This window comes from Geotrypetes seraphini, chromosome 6 (assembly GCF_902459505.1).
Source record: "Geotrypetes seraphini chromosome 6, aGeoSer1.1, whole genome shotgun sequence".
In the NCBI taxonomy this organism is placed as follows: Eukaryota; Metazoa; Chordata; class Amphibia; order Gymnophiona; family Dermophiidae; genus Geotrypetes; species Geotrypetes seraphini.
Genome location: NC_047089.1, coordinates 69,631,185 through 69,650,967, shown reverse-complemented (window position 1 = coordinate 69,650,967; position 19,783 = coordinate 69,631,185). Strand labels below are relative to the sequence as shown.

Sequence of the window (19,783 nt, the reverse complement as noted above, 5' to 3'; positions counted from 1 at the left end):
TTTCTGCCGAATGAGGGTTCGAGCGCAGGCTGTTTGGCATCCTTTGGAGACTCAGCATTGTCTCGCAGGTTGCCAGCTGCATCTTCTCATCTTCACCCATCCCTGAGCGCATCCATCGGTCTGCAGGGGTGGATGTACAGTTAGGCATAAAGTCTAACTGGCAGCCCAAACATCAGCATTGCAGAGGCATTCCCAGCATGAGGCAGTGATTTTCTGATTTCAGCTACTGAAAAAGATTTGAGGAAGGTTGCAGCACATTTTTAGCACAGGTCACAGTGAGTAAAGACTGTAACAGCTTGGAGGTGACTCAGAGGTGGTGTGAAGTTTTAAGGGTTTCTGCATGTTCCTCTTTGTTCCCCCTCTTGAAAAATCCTAAAATTACCATTTTTGAAGTTTGTTTGTAAAAAAATATTGCGTTTTTGGTGCGATTTTCTTAACGACGGCCATCTTGGATTTTTAGCAATCTATTTTTCAAAAGCTCTCTGCTTCTCCAAAACTGCAGTTTTTGCCTCAAAACTTATTGGGATGGAGTCCTTGGGCTCTCCTGATATGAATTCTTGCCAGAATTGCACAAATTTAGCACCTCAAGTATTCTTATGCCACATTCTGTATAGCACGCTTGGGGGAGGGGACAATGTCCATCTTAGCCTCTTGCATGTTGAAGCAGGTGACTAAGCACTCAGCTAGCCCAGTGGGGTGACCTTCTTTATTTTCAGAGCTTGGCACTGCTACTAGTGCTGCCCGATCCAGGAAAAAAAAATTCGATTTGATTCAGCCTATTGAATCGATTTTTCGATTCGATTTGATTTGATTTTGCAGCCCAATTGGGTGTTTGGCTTTTGGTTTTTTGGTTTTCAAACATCCTGGTGGGTTTATTTTATAATCTCTTCACCCTTTTTATAGCCTCTTCATCCCCTTTGCCTTCTCCTAACCACACTAGCACTTTGGTGTAAACAAACAAAAAAGTCTTTTCCTCTGTCTGTTAAATCCTAGCTCACATTTGCGGTCTAACACCAGCTCTGGCAGGATACATGTTTCAAATCTGACATTTTGTAATCACAAAACAGAAAATAAAATGATTTTTTCTATCTTTTGTTGTCTGGTCCTTATTCAAATCTTGTTGGTCCCAGGTTCTGGTTGTCTTCTGATAACTTGCTTGCTAGGGTCTCTTTCTTTCTCCATGCTAACCATCCATCTTCCATCTCTGCCCTCCCCTTCCCTCCCCCGGAGGTCTGGCATCTTTCCTTTTTTTTGTCTCCATCCACAGATCCACCTTTTCTCAACTACCCTTTCATCCAGCATCTCTCCCTTCCCTACCACCCCAGGGTCTACCATCTCTCCCTTTCTTTTCCCAACTACCCTCCTATTGAGTATCTCTACCCCCCCCCCACAACATCCCCCACAACTTCTTACCCTTTCTGTTCCTTCCCTCCCTAAATCCCATTGCCCATCATCTCTCTCCCTCTCCTCTATTTTTAGACCCATTATTTCTTCCCCCCAAAGTCTGGCATATGCACGTCTTTGAACCCCCCCCTTCCCTCCCTCTGTGTACTTCTACACCAGGACCCATTCCCCTGAAGGTCTGTCTCCCTCCTCAAGGCCTGCACCCAATGTTTGCCTATCCCCTCTGAAGGCCTGCACCCCACCCCTGAAGACCTGCTCCCAAGGCCTGCCTGTGCCCCCTGAAGGCCTGCATCCAAGGCCTACCTGTCCCCCCTGAAGCCCTGCATCCAAGGCCTGCCTGCCCCCCTGAAGGCCTGCATCCAAGGCCTGCCTGTCCCTCCTGAAGGCTTGTACAACCCCCCCCCCTGGTAGGCCTGCACCCCCCTCCTCCCCAGAAGGTCTGCGTGTTCCCCCCGGCCTCAATTTACCTCATTTCATCAGCCTGCATAAGATCGCTAGTGTTAGCAATCTTTGCAAGCTGCCATCGGGTCTTCCGAGCTGCCTTCTCTCTGCCGTGGTCCCGCCCCTCCTCTGACGTCAGAAGAGGGGGCGGGACCGCGGCAGAGAGAAGGCAACTCGGAAGACCCGATGGCAGCTTGCAAAGATCGCTAACACTAGCTATCTTATGCAGGCTGATGAAATGAGGTAAATTGAGGCCGGGAAGCCAGGGGGGAAGTCGGACAGAAGCACTGACACTCCCCACTCACTGGGTCTTAAGCAGATTTATTTACCAGACCAGAACAAAGTACTGTAATGAGTTCCCCCCCCCCCCCACAGGTAAGATTCTGAGTCAGTTTCAAAGATGGATATAGGACAGGAAGAAAAAAAGAAAAGAAAAACAAATATCAAATGGACAGCAGGGCCTCAAAGAAATCAGAGCATAGACACACAGAAGAAAAATCAAAGACTGAGAACAAAAGTGATTAGAAAAATAAAATCACCAGATAACAAAGGTAAGAAAAATTAATCATTTTCAGTTTAGTGACTAAAATATCAGTTTTGAGAATTTACATCATCTGGCTTTATAGTTTGCACTGTACAGGAAAAAATGCTAAGGGGATAGTATATACGATTAAACTGAATTATATATTTTAACAAAATTAATATGAAGCTCTAATTTTTACAAATCTGTATTTCTCTTCATTTGTTTCCTATTTTGTTTATGTAAGCCAATTTGATTCTATTTGAAAAGTGTGTCAAGTGCCAAATGAACATAAAAGGGACTAGATTTAATCATCTACACTTTGTAATACAGGGTCAATTTCTTGAAATGAACCTACAAAGAAGAGGACAAACAGAAATTTTTGGATCATCTGAGAGTTAAGCTGGCCATATTGAGTCAGTGTAAATTCTGCTGGGGAGATCAGAGTAGAAAATGCCAGCCCTTGATTTACTTTTTATGGAATAAAGTGCAGTCTAGCTGGGGATGTTGGAGCCCCGTGATAAGATAGTTAACTGGTAACAGAGTTGATTAAGAAGGTGTTTCAAAAGAACCTTAACTCATTGTAAAGGTAGTTTATCCCAGGCAAGCAGGCAGTATATTCTTACACATGGGTGACGTCACTGACGGAGCCCTGATATGGACACTTCAAAAGTGCATTGCCACTTTAATTTCTTATAGTTTGCGATAGTCCACACAGTGCATGCGTGAGTGCCTTCTTGCCTGACGCAGGCGTGTGGTCTCTTAGTTTCCACGGCGCTAAGAAGACGCATTCAACGTCCGTTGAATTTTTTTGCTGCCATCCAGCTCTTTTGGTTTGTGACTTTTTTGTCACATTTTCTTTATATCTTTTTTCTTTCTTCTTTTCTAAATAAAAGGTTTTTTTTTAAAAAACAACAAACTTCTTTTTGCCATCTGCGGGTTTTGGCACGGCCGGGCCTTCTTGCCGCTTCATCATCGAATTTGATTTTGCTGAAGTGGTATTCCCGTCCATGTCATGCCTGCTGATGGGATTTAAAAAGTACGATCGCTTCGCTCGGCCCATATCAGTTACAGACCTGCACTCTTGGTGCCTACAATGTCTTGGGCCTGAGCGCTGAAAAGGTTCAGATCCCAATACTGCCTCACACACATACTCTGTCGTCTCTGGTACCGATGCATTGGAGGGGCATCTTATTAGAAAGAAAAGAACACACATGCAGTTGCATGGCCAAAAAAATGTCCCCCTTTATTCAGAGTACTGCATACATATTTATAGCATTTCACATGGGTCAGTTTTTTCAGCATATGACTGTAGGAAAGACCATATTTGGTAACAGGATACATAAAAGCAACTAGAAAGAGGTAGCAAACATAAGGGGGGAATAGTGGGAAATTTCCATTATAGCATATAATACTGTCTTGTCTAAGGTCTAGCAATGTTTCTTTTTTAACAAATGTTTCTTATCAAAACAAGCCAACTACAGAACAAAATGGGGACACAGAGCTCAGAACACAAAAAGAAAAGACCTTGTGGTTTCTTGGCAAAATGAAAACTGTTTCAGTAGTTCCTTTTTTTTATATATGCTACACAAGCAGGAATAGAAAAACTTACAAATAATATATGTGCCCCTTCAAGCACTGTACTGAGAAGTGCAAGCGCTGCTCCTTACAGAAGAGAACTCTTCGGAATCATCTTTTGCAGCATCAAAAGTTATTCGGTGCTACCATGGAAGCGGACCCGTCATCGACACCAGCTGCTTCTTCAACTAAGTTGACACTGAAGACTCCAGTATCGACGACGGATGTGCTGGTGCTGACAATGGTGTCACAATACACCATTCATCTAGGTAAGCCGGCTAAGAAGCCTTCCACTTCCCCCTAGGGGACGAAGGTCAAAGTTGCATTGAGTCAAGTCACGCCAACCTCGCAAAAGACCCGAAAGCGCAAGGTCCCGATTTCAGTGAGTGCCTCTACATCAGGATCTTCCTCACCGGACTGTATTGCCGCACCAGTGATACTGGCTAAAAAACCCAAGGTACCGGTGCTTTCCCTGAAGCAAAAGATTGATGCACTGCTTCGGGAGGAATTGGGAGAGCATTTTTAACTGCTGGTACCGACCCAATTGCTTCCTGTATTGGCACCGACTCCTGGTGCAGGTCCAGTCTGAGTTTGTAACGACACTGATTGCACGCACCATTGAAACACCGGTGCGCACTATGGATTCATCTTGATGTTTCAGGTCCTCGACACAGGGATCGAAGCAAACATCTTCCCGGCACCGGTCTCTCTCATCACAGTCTGACTCCGGTACCATCTTGTAAAGCTTTACATAAAAGTAAACACCTTGAGACTCCGACACCGGATTGTCGGCACTGCTCTCAAAATCGCTCCCCTTCGCTACTGCAGAATTCTGATTTGTTCAGTGATCTCGAATCGGAAAATAATATTAAATATTGAACTAAGGCCAGTACTGGGCAGACTTGCACGATTTGTGTCTGTCTGTATATGGCCGTTTGGGAGAGGATGGGCTGGTGAGGGCTTCAATGGCTGGAAGGGTATCGCACTACATATAGATTTTTCATTTAGAGTCCTGGGTGTCATCTTGGACTCATCACTTACATTTCATGAACAGATAAATTTCTTGACAAAAAAGAGTTTTTTTAGTCTGCGTATGTTGAGGAAGGTTAGATCACTATTCCATCAAGAACATTTCTCAGTATTGGTACAATTCACTGTGCTTTCTCAGCTATATTATTGTAACTCAGTTTATCTGAGCATTAAGCAGAGCAGTCTAAAACGACTTCAATTAATTCAGAATACTGCAGCTAAACTCATTTTTGGGAAACTAAGTATGATCATGTTTCCCCTTTGTTGATAAAGTTTCACTGGCTCCCAGTTCGCTTTAGGATCCAGTTTAAATGCGCATGCATAATCTTCAAGCTTCTCTATGGAATATTTGATCCTTTTTGTCCCCTTATGTTGGAATACCCTTAGACTTTGCCATTTGAGAAACACACAAAGATATGTTAGCCTTCCCTTCCTTTAAGGGAATTAAATCTGCTGGAAAGCTCAGTCGATCTTTTTTTCAAGTTTGTAGAGATCTGGAATGAACTTCCTGACTCCATTAGGCTTTTAGGCCAGCTGCAATTATTTTGTAAATTCCTGAAAACTTTGTTGTTCTTGCAGTTTTTAAATGGTTTAACTACAGCCTCAACAAAATGATATTATGCTTTTCTTATGTACTTTAGTTTTTAATTAGTTCTTTCTTCTCTTATGTTTTTTGCTATGTACTCTAGTCTTAATTATATGTGAACCGAGTCGAGCTCCACTGGGAGATGACCCGGTATATAAACTAAAGATTAGATTAGATGGGCTGGAGTTGGTTTTGACAGAGATTTCAGCAGTTGGAACCCAAGCACAGTACTGGGTAGAGCTTTGGATTCTTGCCCAGAAATAGCTAAGAAGGAAAAATGTAAAAAATTTAAATTAAATCAAGTTGGGCAGACTGGATGTACCATTCGGGTCTTTATCTGCCATCATATACTATGTTAGATTCTGACCCTCCTTCCCCATCCTCTACTGAAGCTGCCTCTTCTGCATCAGGCTCTCCACACCGGTCTCCCACCAGGGCTTCATAATTCAATTAAATTTAGAAATAGTAATAAAATCAGGGTATAAAACAAAAAACCACACAATTGCTAAAACTATCACACTACAGGACACAAGAGGAAGACAGGTTTAATTACAATTCATAAACAAATAAAATGAACATAAAGGTTAAAACAGTAGGAAGTGCCTGATTGTAGTAGCGGCAGCCTTACGATCCCAAGGTCTTCAAGTCTTCCCTTACCTGGATGATTAGTTGATCAATGCTCACTCATTTCAGGATCTTGCTCTGGCGACGACGACTCACACCGTCTCCTTTCTTCAAGCCTTGGGCTTCAAGATCAATTTCCCCAAATCGAACCTTCATCCGACTCAACGTCTGCAGTTCATTGTGGCCATTCTAGACACCACTGTTATGAGGGCGTTTCGTCCTTCAGATCATCAAAATGCTCTTCACCTGTGTCAGCAGCTGTTTTGAATCAACACAATCTCAGCGAGATGCATGATGGTTCTCCTAGTCCACATGGCCTCTACAGTCCATGTTACACCACTTGCCAGACTGCATCTTTGCACTCCTCAGTGGACCCTCGTTTCTCAGTGGTCTCACACGACAAATCATCTCGCAGCATATTTCTGTAACCTTGTCTCTTCAACAGTCGCTTTACTGGTGGATGATCTTCTCCAATCTGTCCAGGGGTCTTCTTTTCCACTTACCTCCTCATCAAAAGGTGATAACGACAGGCGCACCCCCTTATGCCTGAGGGTCACACCTGGATGGCCTTCAAACCCAGAGTCATTGGTCCACCAGGGAGCACAAATTTCACATCAATTTACTCGAGCTCAGAGCGATGTATTATACACACAAACCTTTCTAACATCTCTTGAACCCTCAAGTCCTCCTCCTTCGCACGGACAGTCAAGTAGCAATGTACTACATAAGCAAGCAAGGAGGTACGGGATCTCTCCTGTTATGTCAAGAGGCCCAGAAAATCTAGCTTTGGGTGACTGCCTGCAACATTTTCTTGAAGGCAGTCTACATTCAGGGAGAGAGAATTCTTTGGCAGACAACCTCAGCAGAATTCATCAGCCATACCATCTTTGCACAATGGGGCACTCCGCAAGTGGATTTATTTGCGGCTCCCCACAATCACAAGTTGCCCCAGTTCTGCTCCAGACTATACTCTCCTCACCGTCTGGAAGCTGATGCGTTTCTGCCGGATTGGACGAAAATGTTTCTCTATGCATTTCCTCCCACTCCTCTCATGTTGAAGACTCTTTTCAAACTCAAACAGGAGTCATCCACCATGATTCTAATTGCCCCTCAGTGACCCAGGCAACATTGGTTCCCCCTTCTACTTCAGCTCGGCACCAGGGAGCCAATACCTCTACCAATTTTTCCTACTCTGCTTGCCCAGAATCACGGATCTTTTCTTCATCCCAACCTGCACTTATTACACTTGACAGTTTGGTTTCTCTAAGGCTAAATCCATCTGAATTACATCTCTTTCAGCCTGTACGCAATATTATTGACGTCTCCAGGAAACCAGCCACTCAACAATGTTATCAACAAAAGTGGACTCGGTTTTCTTCCTGGTGTCTTCTTCATCATCATGATCCAACCTCCTCGTCAGTTGAACGAGTGTTAGATTATCTTCTTCATCTGTCTGACTCTGGACTCAAATCTACATCTATTAGAGACCACCTCAGTGCAATTACAGCTTTTCACCTTCGAGTCGAGGGTAAACCTCTCACTGTTTATCCTTTGATCTCCAGATTCATGAAGGGACTTTTCAATGTGAAACTACCTCTCAAACCTTCTCCAGTAGTCTGGGACCTTAATGTGGTTCTTTCCAGGTTAATGAAGCCTCCATTTGAACCAATGGCCACAGCTCATCTCAGGTTTCTCACCTGGAAAGTTGTTTTTCTCATATCATTCACTCCGGCCAGGAGAGTCAGTGAGCTGCAAGCGTTAGTTTTTTACCATGACAGTGGTTCTGCGCATACATCCAAAGTTTCTGCCGAAAGTTGTAACTGAGTTTCATCTCAAATCAGTCAATTGTCCTTCCAGTTTTTTTCCCTAAGCTTCATTCTCATTCAGGAGAAACGGCTCTTCACATTCTGGACTGTAAGCGTGCTTTGGCCTATTACATCACAGACAAAGCCACATCAAACATCTCCCCAACTCTTCATCTCATTTGATCCTAATAAGTTGGAGCATCCTGTTTCCAAGAGAATGATTACCAACTGGTTGGCTGCCTGTATATCGTTCTATTATGTTTAGACTGGACTGCAGCTGGAGAGTCGTGTCACAGCCCACAAGGTCCAAGCTATGGCAGCTTCTGTAGCTTTCCTTAGCTGCCACCTGTTCCTCGGTTCATACCTTCACCTCTCATTATTGTCTGGAATCTTTTTTTCAGGTGGGATGGGCACTTTGGCCAGTCAGTATTACAACATTTATTTTCTTAAAGGCCAACACTCCCACCATCCCATTCTGGTTAGCTTGGAGGTCATCCATGTGTAAGAATATGCTGCTTGCTTGTCCTGGGATAAAGCACAGTTACTTACCGTAACAGGTGTTAATCCAGGGACAGCAGGCAGATATTCTCACAATCCACCCACTTCCCCTGGTTGGCTTCTTAGCTGGCTTATTTGAACTGAGGGACCGTGTGCTTACGTCGGGGTTGCGCGGTGTGGACTATCGCGCACTTTCTAAGAAATTAAAGTGGCGATGCATTTTTGAAGTGTCCGTACCGGGGCTCCATCGGTGATGCAACCCATGTGTGAGAATATCTGCCTGCTGTCCCTGGATAACACCCATTACAGTAAGTAACTGTGCTATTTAGAGTTGACCAATGGGAAGGAATTAATAAGAACTGTTGACAAACATAGAAAGCATAAAGGTCTTGGGCCATGAAATAAGGAATATTACACCCAATGGTGCCCCAACATCAAGGGCATTAGGTGGGTCAGAGATAAGATTGTTCAACATCTGAACCTAAAAAGGTCCCTTAATAAAAGTATGAAACCTGTTTAAATAATGTTCCAGGGCAGTAAGGTTTGCAGTTGATGCCCAACTCTAAAAGAGAATCAGAAACTCCAAAAAGAAAAAAGGATTAAAAAGAAAGATCATGTGTGTTCAATGGGTATAGACAAGAGGCACGCAGTATAAGAATAAGGAGTAAAGTCCTTTCTTAAGAATGGGGATACTCTATCAATTTGCTTATATCATTGCTTTTTGTTATGGTGAGGGGTTGTTTTTTTGGGTGGGGTGAGGGGAAAGGGCCCTGAAAAGTCAGAGTAGAGCAAATTAGGCACATTTCATCAAAGTAATAGTACCTATTGCAGAGATTCCAGTTGTCCATTTGTCTTAAATATAGGCATAAAGACCCACAGACATACACACACTAAAGCACATATACACATACATGCGCGCACATGTATGTGTATACGGATACACAATCTCTTTCACCTTAGACCAGGGGTGTCAAAGTCCCTCGTTGAGGGCCACAATCCAGTAGGGTTTTCAGGATTTCCCCATTGAATATGTATGAGATCTATTTGCATGCACTACTTTCATTGTATGCTAATAGATCTCATGCATATTCATTGGGGAAATCCTGAAAACCCAATTAGATTGCGGCACTCGAGGAGGGACTTTGACACCCCTGCCTTAGACTCACTTTACCATGTCTTTTCACATAAAGGCCTCAAAAAGACCATATGAGTTTGAAAATGGAGGAAGGGAGATGCTCTGTTCAGTTTGTTTATTTAACAGTTATTCAAAGTTATAAAATGGCTAAGATAGGAAATAGTAACCATTATGAAATATATTGATTCAATCACTAGGCATCACAGAATTTACCACAGAGAAAGTGAAATACATACCTGAATCACTAAGGGGGAAATTCTATAAACAGTACCTACGTTAGGCACCACTAGGTGCCTTATTGGTGATTCCTAACTGAATTCTGCATGCAGCCTAAATGTTTTAAATTGGCATGGTAATTAGCTGTGCCGTTAAAAAAACAATTTTAAAAAGAGTAAATTGAGGCATCTACCCAAGCCTAATGGCATCTACCTGAAAAGTAGGTATTGCTTATGCATCTGTGTTAGGCACCAGCAAATTAGGCCAGGAAAACCCTGAACTAACATAACGACGCCTTTGCCTGCTTAAGTGCCGTTAAATGTGATTCTGTAAATGGCACCTAGTGGTTGATTGACAACTGCACCGAGCATTGCCTAGGAGTTATGCTTGCCATAACATTTCAAATTTCATTACCACTCTTTCCAAGTTTAACACAAAATTCAATCACACCTCTGGTTTGCTCTCACAGACACATTTTCCTAATCTGCCATTATGAAACGTATGAAGCTCTTCCTCTCACTGTGACCCAACAATGAAGACTATAGCAGTGTAAATGCAGGTTCAAATGTGTCTCTCCCATCTTCTCTCCTTGTCTCACATTCTATAATTCCACATGGCATTCTCCACATGCTTTACTGATATTCCATATTCCCTCCTTCCTCCCTACTGCTACCACACACCCCATTTCTGTGTGGCTGGGCTCTTAGTGATTCAGGGGAGTGTTTCACTTTCTCTATGGTAAATTATGTTAACCTAGTGAAAAACTGCAGTTGGGAGTGAGAAGGGGCCGAGGAGGCTAAAGCCTGAGAAAGGAAAAGGCAGTAGTTTTCATAATGTTTTCTATTTACTTTGCTAACTAGTGATTGGGCCATGTTGCCTGTAGCCTAGTTGCTATATGTTCTGCCACCTAGGGATGGAGAAACACAATAGTACTGTATTTTTCGCTCTATAAGACGCACCTGACCATAAGATGCACCCACCTGTAGAGGAGGAAAAACCAAGAAAAAAAAATTCTGAACAAAATGGTGTGCCCTGTACCTTTGCTGGTCTAGTGGTAGGCCGGGACAGGGTACAGGGCACGTCTAGTAGTGGGCACATCTAATGGTAGGCACATCTAGTGGCAGCCAGCCAACCCCAAGCCAGCTAGCCCACCCCAAGCCAGGTAGCCCCAAGGTAGCCAGCCAGCCCCAAGCCAGCCTTCCGTCTACCCAGTCACCACGAAATAAGGAAAGGCTGCTGCTATGTGTGGCCCCATGTATAGCGGCTTCAGCCTTACCCCATTCCCAGAGCTGCAGGCCTATGTCCAAATCATCCCCCCCTCCCAGCCCCCACGCTTTTCCATACTTACTGATCCAGATGACTGCTGCAACTCTGCTGGTGAAAAACCAAAAACGCTGGACATAGGTAGCTGGGCACTCCCAAGAACGGAGGCATTTCACTGGGCGTAATGATGTGGTGCACCTGACTCATGCTCCCAACACACTCATGCCACCGAAGCTCCCAAGCCTCACTGTCGCTCCCCCACGCTGACTCGACCATCAATGCATGTGCCTGCAAGGACGGAGGCACGTTGCTGCCGGGTGTCCCATCTCCGCAACTTATCCCTGTTTGCCGAAGGAAGAACGCTGGATACAGGTGGCTAGGAACTTCCGAGGTTGGCCAGTGGCAGAGCGGTTTATGACACAGGCATGCACTTTTTGCATGCCTGCTTGGTCCCGTACTGCACTCTGAATGGCTGCCATCAGTTTTCGCACGACTTGCAAGAACTGACAGCAGCTATTCGGAGTGCAGGAGACACGCTGGGAGCATGGAAAGCACGCTGGGAGCTGGGATGGAAAAAAAAGGTACAGGGTTTTTTTTTATAGTCACTCCTTAAGACACACCCTTATTTCCACCCCCTTTTTGGAGGTGTAAAATGCATCTTATGGAGCAAACAATACAGTACTTGAAAAGTCTTGGGAACATGGCACCCTATGGTTAATTCTTTGAAATCTGTTAATGAGACAAATAATGGTTAGATATATTAACATACCTAACTTTGTTTTAACTTCCCAAACCAGCAGAATCGATATTGTACCATTCATACCTCCTCATCCAGCTCCCTCCAGATCAGAAACACATAAACATAACACACTCAGAGGCAGGGCTGTGGAGTCGGAGTCGGAGGAAATTTCGGGTACCTGGAGTCGGAGTTGAAGTCAGAAGTACAAAAAACTGAGGAGTCGGAGTCGGAACATTTATCTACCAACTCCATTTTTGAACTTGGCATACCAATCACGAGCGATTCTTTCAGCTATAGCACCCACTATATACACAGCACAAATGTTGCGAGCAGCTTCTGCGGCCTTAGAACCTTGATTAAAAGCAAAAAGAAGGTGGTGTCGAAAATGCTCATTTCTCTCAACTTGACATTCCATTTTAACGATCTGAAAATTAACCAGTGCTGTGGAGTCGGAGTCGAGGAGTCAGAGGAAATTTCGGGTACCTGGAGTCGGAGTCTGAAGTACAAAAAACTGAGGAGTCGGAGTCGGAACATTTATCTACCGACTCCACAGCCCTGCTCAGAGGCATGCATGTACACACACACGTGCAAGAGTTGGAAAAAAATTCTAGGAACCATATTCTGCACACTTTCCCTACTTGTGTGATATGAAGACAGGCTAACAGTCTGGTTGTTCAAATCATGCAAGAACTCCTTCAAGTTCGTGATACATAAATTTTAAAATTTGGTATTTTTCAAATGAATTCCACCTTACTAAACAAGGAAGGCAAACCCTTGATGATTGGGTGTTGGTTTTTTTTTTTAATATATATAAAACTTTGTACATTTATTTTTAACATTTTGAAATGATTAAGCTGCTCAAACATATTTAAACATAAATTACTCCTGAGGGAATTCTATATGAAAAAATTTGAGAATTCTGCACACAATATTTTAAAAATGTACAAAGTTTATTTGTAGTGTTTTGCATATAATTCTTCCATCATAAGGCCTAAAATACCTTCTTGCTGTTTTCCTTTCTCAGGCTTCAGTCTCCTCAGTCCCTCTCACTCCTTAACTGCAGTTTTCTCTCCCTCTATATTTCAATAAGACCAGTAATTGTTTGTCCCCATTGCCTTCTCCTACCTGCATTACTCCAACCTCTCATTCTTTCTCCTCCCCTCCACAGCTATCACTGTATCTCTCCTCTAACCCTCCCCTTCCCCCATGGTTTGATTGCCTACACAGCAATGGTATTACATTACATTACATTACATTAGTGATTTCTATTCCGCCGTTACCTTGCGGTTCAAGGTATATCTTCTGCTTGCTGCTCTCACCCCTTGACTCTACCCCCAGTCTCCCCATGGCACATTAACCTTTTTTCTGGCCCCTTCTCATTTTCAGCCCCCTGCTCACTTCATTTTCCCCTCCTCCTCTGAGCTCCCGCAGCAAGAAGAGGAGAAAGTGAACCAGTGCACATTGGGTCACTCTGCCCCTTTTTTGGCTTAGACAAGACTGTTTATGTGAACCGTTAGACTGCTTTACAAATAAACAGGCTGGTCTAAACCTGCACGAGAAGAGGAAGTGACCCAGTGTGCAATGTTTCACATCCTCCTCTTATCACGCAAACCCATTGGTAGAGAGGAAGACAAAGTGAGCAGAACAACTGCTGCCTGTGTATATACTGAATTCTGCATACCCTGTGGGGGGCTAGAAAATTCTGTGCTGTACCTTTGTGCAGAATTTACCCAGGAGTAGTAATTTAATGTTGTGCTTTGTCTCTCTTGAAAAACATTTTTAGCCAATCACATTTTGTTTATGCAATAGTAATTGTATTATTTGTTAAAACAGGTAGAAGGTCCACTAGACGAAGCTATTAAGTTTCTTATGCCACTTAAGAGCCTTGCAGCAGACAACATTGACACCCATCTATTAGCATTTGAAATCTACTTTAGAAAAGGTAGGATAAATAGAACTTCTCATAATCTCATCTGCAGACTCTTCTCCATTCTTTTTATTTCTTTCTGTTCTCTTGCCTCACCAATTTGCTTCATTTCTTCAAAGGTGTGAATAAACATGTGGATAAATGTGAACTGGTTGATATATTGTATATAGATTTTCAGAAAGCTTTTGACAAAATTCCTCATGAGAGACTACTGTGAAAATTAAAAAGTCAGGGGACAAGAGGCAATGTATGTATTTGTTTATTAAAATTTGATATCCCACCAAATCTTCGACAGTTTTCAACAGTTTTACATTAAAACCAATATTAGTTGGAAAAAGAACTCCATAAAACAGGGGTCTCAAAGTCCCTCCTTGAGGGCCGCAATCCAGTCAGGTTTTCAGGATTTCCCTAATGAATATGCATGAGATCTATGTGCATGCACTGCTTTCAATGCATATTCATTGGGGAAATCCTGAAAACCCAACTGGATTGCGGCCCTCAAGGAGGGACTTTGAGATCCCTGCCATAAAATATAGGAAAGACCTAGTCCATTCACTCATTCTTAGTTAAGAAACATAATACAATAGAACACATTCATGCACTATCCATATAAACAAAGAAATCCTATTGTATAAAGCAGTGGTTCCCAACCCTGTCCTGGAGGACCACCAGGCCAATCGGGTTTTAAGGCTAGCCCTAATGAATATGCATGAGAGAGATTTGAATATATTGGAAGTGACAGGCATGCAAATCTGCTCCAAGCATATTCATTAGGGCTAGCCCAAAAACCCGATTGGCCTGGTGGTCCTCCAGGACAGGGTTGGGAATCACTGGTATAAAGACTGATGGTGTTCCTCATAATATATGTGTTCAGTAAAAGAAGATTCAATTCCAAAAGCAAGTTGTAAAAGGTGAGTTTTTAACAAAGTTTAAAAGCTTTAAAATTCACCTCAAGATGGATATAGCTCGGGAGTTGGTGCCAAGGAATAGGCGCTAGGTAAAAAAAAGCTTTACGCCATCTATACCAGTGATCTCAAAGTCCCTCCTTGAGGGCCGCAATCCAGTCGGGTTTTCAGGATTTCCCCAATGAATATGCATTGAAAGCAGGAAGGGAGTAGTGAAGGAGGAGAAAGAAGTCGCGGAAAGACTTAACATGTTTTTTTCGTCTGTATTTATGAACGAAGACACAACCAACATACCGGAACCTGAGCAATTCTTCAATGGAAATCAAGCAGAAAAATTAACATCCATGGAAGTGAGCCTTGAAGATGTGCGCAGGCAGATAGAAAAACTAAAAACTGACAAATCCCCGGGTCCGGACGGAATCCATCCAAGGGTTCTGAAAGAATTAAAGGAGGAGATAGCAGAACTACTGCAGCAAATTTGCAACCTATCCCTGAAAACAGGAGTGATTCCGGAGGATTGGAAGATAGCCCATCTTTAAAAAGGGATCAAGAGGTGACCCAGGAAGCTACAGACCGGTGAGTCTCACCTCGGTTCCAGGGAAAATGGCGGAAGCACTGATAAAAGAAAACATCAATGAACATTTGGAAAGAAACAAACTTCTGAAAACAAGCCAACATGGTTTCTGCAGGGGGAGATCGTGCCTAACTAACTTATTGCACTTCTTCGAAGGAATTAACAAACAGATGGACAGAGGAGACCCCATAGACATCATATACCTGGATTTCCAAAAAGCCTTTGACAAGGTGCCACATGAGCGTCTACTCCGGAAACTGAAGAACCATGGGGTGGACGGAAACGTACATAGATGGATCAGAAACTGGTTGGCGGGTAGGAAACAGAGGGTAGGGGTGAAGGGTCACTACTCGGAATGGAGGAGGGTCACGAGTGATGTTCCACAGGGCTTGGTGCTCGAGCCGCTGCTATTTAATATATTCATAAATGATCTAGAAACAGGGACGAAGTGTGAGATAATAAAATTTGCGGACGACACCAAACTATTTAGTGGAGCTCGGACTAAAGAGGACTGCAAAGAATTGCAAAGGGACTTCAGCAAACTAGGAGAATGGGCAACGAGATGGCAGATGAAGTTCAACGTTGAGAAATGTAAAGTATTGCATCTTGGAAGCAGAAACCCGAGGTACAACTATACAATGGGAGGGATGTTAGTGAATGAGAGTACCCAAGAAAGGGACTTGGGGGTAATGGTGGACATGACAATGAAGCCGACGGCACAGTCCGCAGTGGCCGCTAAGAGAGCGAATAGAATGCTAGATATAATCAAGAAGGGTATTACAACCAGGATGAAAGAAGTTATCCTGCCGCTGTATCGGGCGATGGTGCGCCCACATCTGGAATACTGCGTCCAATATTGGTCGCCGTACCTTAAGAAGGATATGGCGTTACTCGAGAGGGTTCAGAAGAGAGCGACACGTCTGATAAAAGGGATGGAAAACCTTTCATACGCTGAGAGATTGGAGAAACTGGGTCTCTTTTCCCTGGAGAAGAGGAGACTTAGAGGGGATATGATAGAGACTTATAAGATCATGAGGGGCATAGACAGAGTAGAGAGGGACAGATTCTTCAAACTTTCAAAAAATATAAGAACAAGAGGGCATTCAGAAAAACTGAAAGGGGACAGATTCAAAACAAATGCTAGGAAGTTCTTCTTTACCCATTGTGTGGTGGACACCTAGAATGCGCTTCCAGAGGATGTAATAGGGCAGATTACGGTATTGGGGTTTAAGAAAGGATTGGACAATTTCCTGCTGGAAAGTGGGATAGAAGGGTATAAATAGAGGATCACTGCACAGGTCCTGGATCTGTTGGGGCCGCCGTATGAGCGGGCTGCTGGGCACGATGGACCTCAGGTCTGACCCAGCAGAGGCATTGCTTATGTTCTTATGTTATCTCATGCATATTCATTGGGAAAATCCTGAAAACCCGACTGGATTGTGGCCCTCAAGGAGAGACTTGAGACTCCTGATTTAGACTCTATGAACTGCTGGTAATACTAGTCTATTATCTTGTAGAGATCTAAGAGCTAATACCGGGGTTTATCCCAGGACAAGCAGGCAGCATATTCTCACATGTGGGTGACGTCATCCACGGAGCCCCAATACAGACAGTATTAAAAGTGTACTGTCACTTTAAGTTTTAAGAAACTTCACGACTGCCCGCACCATGCATGCATGAGTGCCTTCCCGCCCAATGTATGCTCGCGGTACCTCAGTTCTTGGTTTTCAGTGAAGCAAAGAAGTATTTTTTTGACTGAACTCCATTCAGTCTGCATTGCCTTCCCGCTCTTGCGTCTTTTTTATTACTTTTGTCTTTTCAGTATTATTTCTTTTTACAAAAAAAAAAAAAAAGAGAGAAATGGAAAATTAATTTTCTTTCTTTTTTTTTTAATCTTTATTAATTTTTTGGTTTCTTATTCAAGAGTTCAGGAATTAATTTATACCACCGGGCATCCTGATGCCCCAGCAAATCTGTCTGGAAGCATAGGACCTGCAAGCTGTAATGATTTTTGAGATTCTGCCAATCAGGGAACCCACTCTGAATGGCCTGCTTCAACTGCAACCACCTATAATTTTGAGAATTTGAAATACCAAATGATTGTTACAGTCATGCAAAATCAAGCAGTTTCCCATTAGATATAACATCATCTAATGTATGAATGCCTGCAAAATCGGTGCCTCAGAAACCGAGCATGGCTCGATTTACGAGTGCCCCCCCCCCCGGCAATCCGGCACCCTCCCCCCCGCGATCCGGCACCCTCCCCCCGCAATCCCGCACCCCCCCCCCCCACCGTGATTGGGCATCCCCTCCCCGCCGCTTCTTACCCTCATCTGGGCACCAGCATGTCCTGTGCTTGGTGCCGGTGCCCGAAGATCGGCCTCCTCTTCTGCTGGACCTTGAGCATCTGAGCATGCTCAAGGCCTGCAAGTTCACATTCAGAACCTGAAAAAACACTGGCAACATACCCATTTAGTAACAAACCACAGACAAAATAATCATCTTAACCGTTTGGACTTTCTCCCACCAAGATAGATGTAAGGGATTCCATTGCTCACACATTTCTGAGACCTTTAGTAATAAGCAATAATTCCTCAATTTCCAAAATAATCAAAGTTTGAAAAAAACATTGGAAATCTCCATCTTAACTTGCAGCTCAAAAGATAGCATCGCATCAAGCTGAATACACATTGTCTTACATTGCTGAACTTACATTGACTAGTTACAGGGACTACTATATCATCTAATACAATCTCAGAGGGAAATAGTGCAACATGTTTTTCTCAGCCTACACATAAAACTTCAGTTTTTGCGATATTCAATTTCATGTTGGTTCTCACTCATCCATTTCTTCATAACCGTGAAACAAGAATCAATTTAACAGGGCATCAGCTATTGAGTCTTTCACTGGTATCGGGAACTGAATATCATTTGCATATATCACCCCTATAGAACAAGATAAATATTGAACAAAACATCTGATAATGCAGAGCCCTGGGGAACCCCACTCTTAAGGGTTGACCAGTTTGATAGATTCTGACCCACTGCAGCACAAAAAGTCTGATCTGTCAAAAAAAGTCTCAAACCTCATATCCATTCCCACATCCCATAGGAGTTGTATTCTTTTCGCTTTCATATTGTACTGCACTCACACTGGGCGGTAAGGCACTCATTCATGCATAGTATGATGCTGACAATCTTAAAGTAATAGAGTACTAGGTAGCATCTGCACAAGGGTGTCACCCTTGTGAAAATACATGTTCTGCTGCCTCAGAGAACACTTGCTCTGGTGAGTAACGTCACTTTCTTAGCTAATTTTTTTTTTATTTTTTTACAGGAAAATTTCTATTGATGTTGCAATCTGTCAAAAGAGCTTTTGCTATCGACAGCAATAATCCATGGCTACATGAATGTTTGATTAAATTCTCCAAGTCTGGTATGTACAGTGATGTCAAGAATGGGTGTACTTAATTTTACAGTACAGGGTCTTTTCACATGACCCCATACCTACATGACCTTACAACCAGATTAGAATGGCTTCTGCTGAACACTGTATCTGTCACATAAAACAGACCTCCAAAGAATTTTCAGGGACTGATCACAGACCAAATGTTTTGAAAAAAATAAATCTAGCTCTAAAAATATCAGCTTGAGTTTAATTAGTAATAACTAAATATGATAAAAAATAAGTGTTCAGAAATCTGAGGAGATATATGAAAATCTTATAATAGTATTTGGAGATCTGCCTAACAAAGTGATGTTTATTTCCACTGGCCACCCTCACATGTTGCTATATAATAAAACTTTCCAGATCAAGGCCAACAGATTCTTGGGAAAAACCATCTGATTTCAACTTTTTTAATATGAGACACGTGTTGTAACTTTCACCAAAACATACACTTTAATAACTACTTAGAACAGGGATCTCAAAGTCCCTCCTTGAGGGCCGCAATCCAGTCGGGTTTTCAGAATTTCCCCAATGAATATGCATTGAAAGCAGTGCATGCACATAATCTCATGCATATTCATTGAGGAAATCCTGAAAACCCGACTGGATTGCGACCCTCAAGGAGGGACTTTGAGACCCCTGACTTAGAACTATATCATGCCTCTTTATAACATATTTCTAGGGGAATGAAAAAACAATGAAATCAATTTGAAATGATTGAATTATAAATGAAATATATGGAATAGAGAATCTGCGATGAATTGAAACCCTTGAAGAACTATTTGATATAAATTCTTAAATTATTTATTAGATAGGTTAATTTTGAAAAACTATGAATAGAATTAGTAAAATAACAGAAACATTTACAAAACAAAATAAAACAAATATAAAAAAATATATATAGAAAAAACATAGATTAAGTTAATCAATACACGATTGGGTGAGCCAGTGACGAATGCTGCCACACTATGAAAGCAGAATCTAGCTGTTTGCTGAGGTTAATTTGTAGAGTAGTTCTTAAATAAACTCTGATGGAGAGAACTTCAAGAGTAGATATGCATTGACTTACTCTCATTTATTTCTTCAAATAT

The 19,783-nt window shown here is 42.7% G+C and overlaps 1 protein-coding gene across 1 annotated transcript in view; it reads left to right on the top strand.

Moving 5' to 3' along the window:
• NAA16 (N-alpha-acetyltransferase 16, NatA auxiliary subunit) overlaps positions 1–19,783 on the top strand; it is a 310,852-nt gene that overhangs the window by 257,713 nt on the left and 33,356 nt on the right. The window contains exons 16-17 of the mRNA XM_033947900.1: positions 13,672–13,780; positions 18,582–18,680. Coding sequence (XP_033803791.1) covers positions 13,672–13,780; positions 18,582–18,680 — 208 coding nt within the window. The remainder of the gene's footprint in view (positions 1–13,671; positions 13,781–18,581; positions 18,681–19,783) is intronic.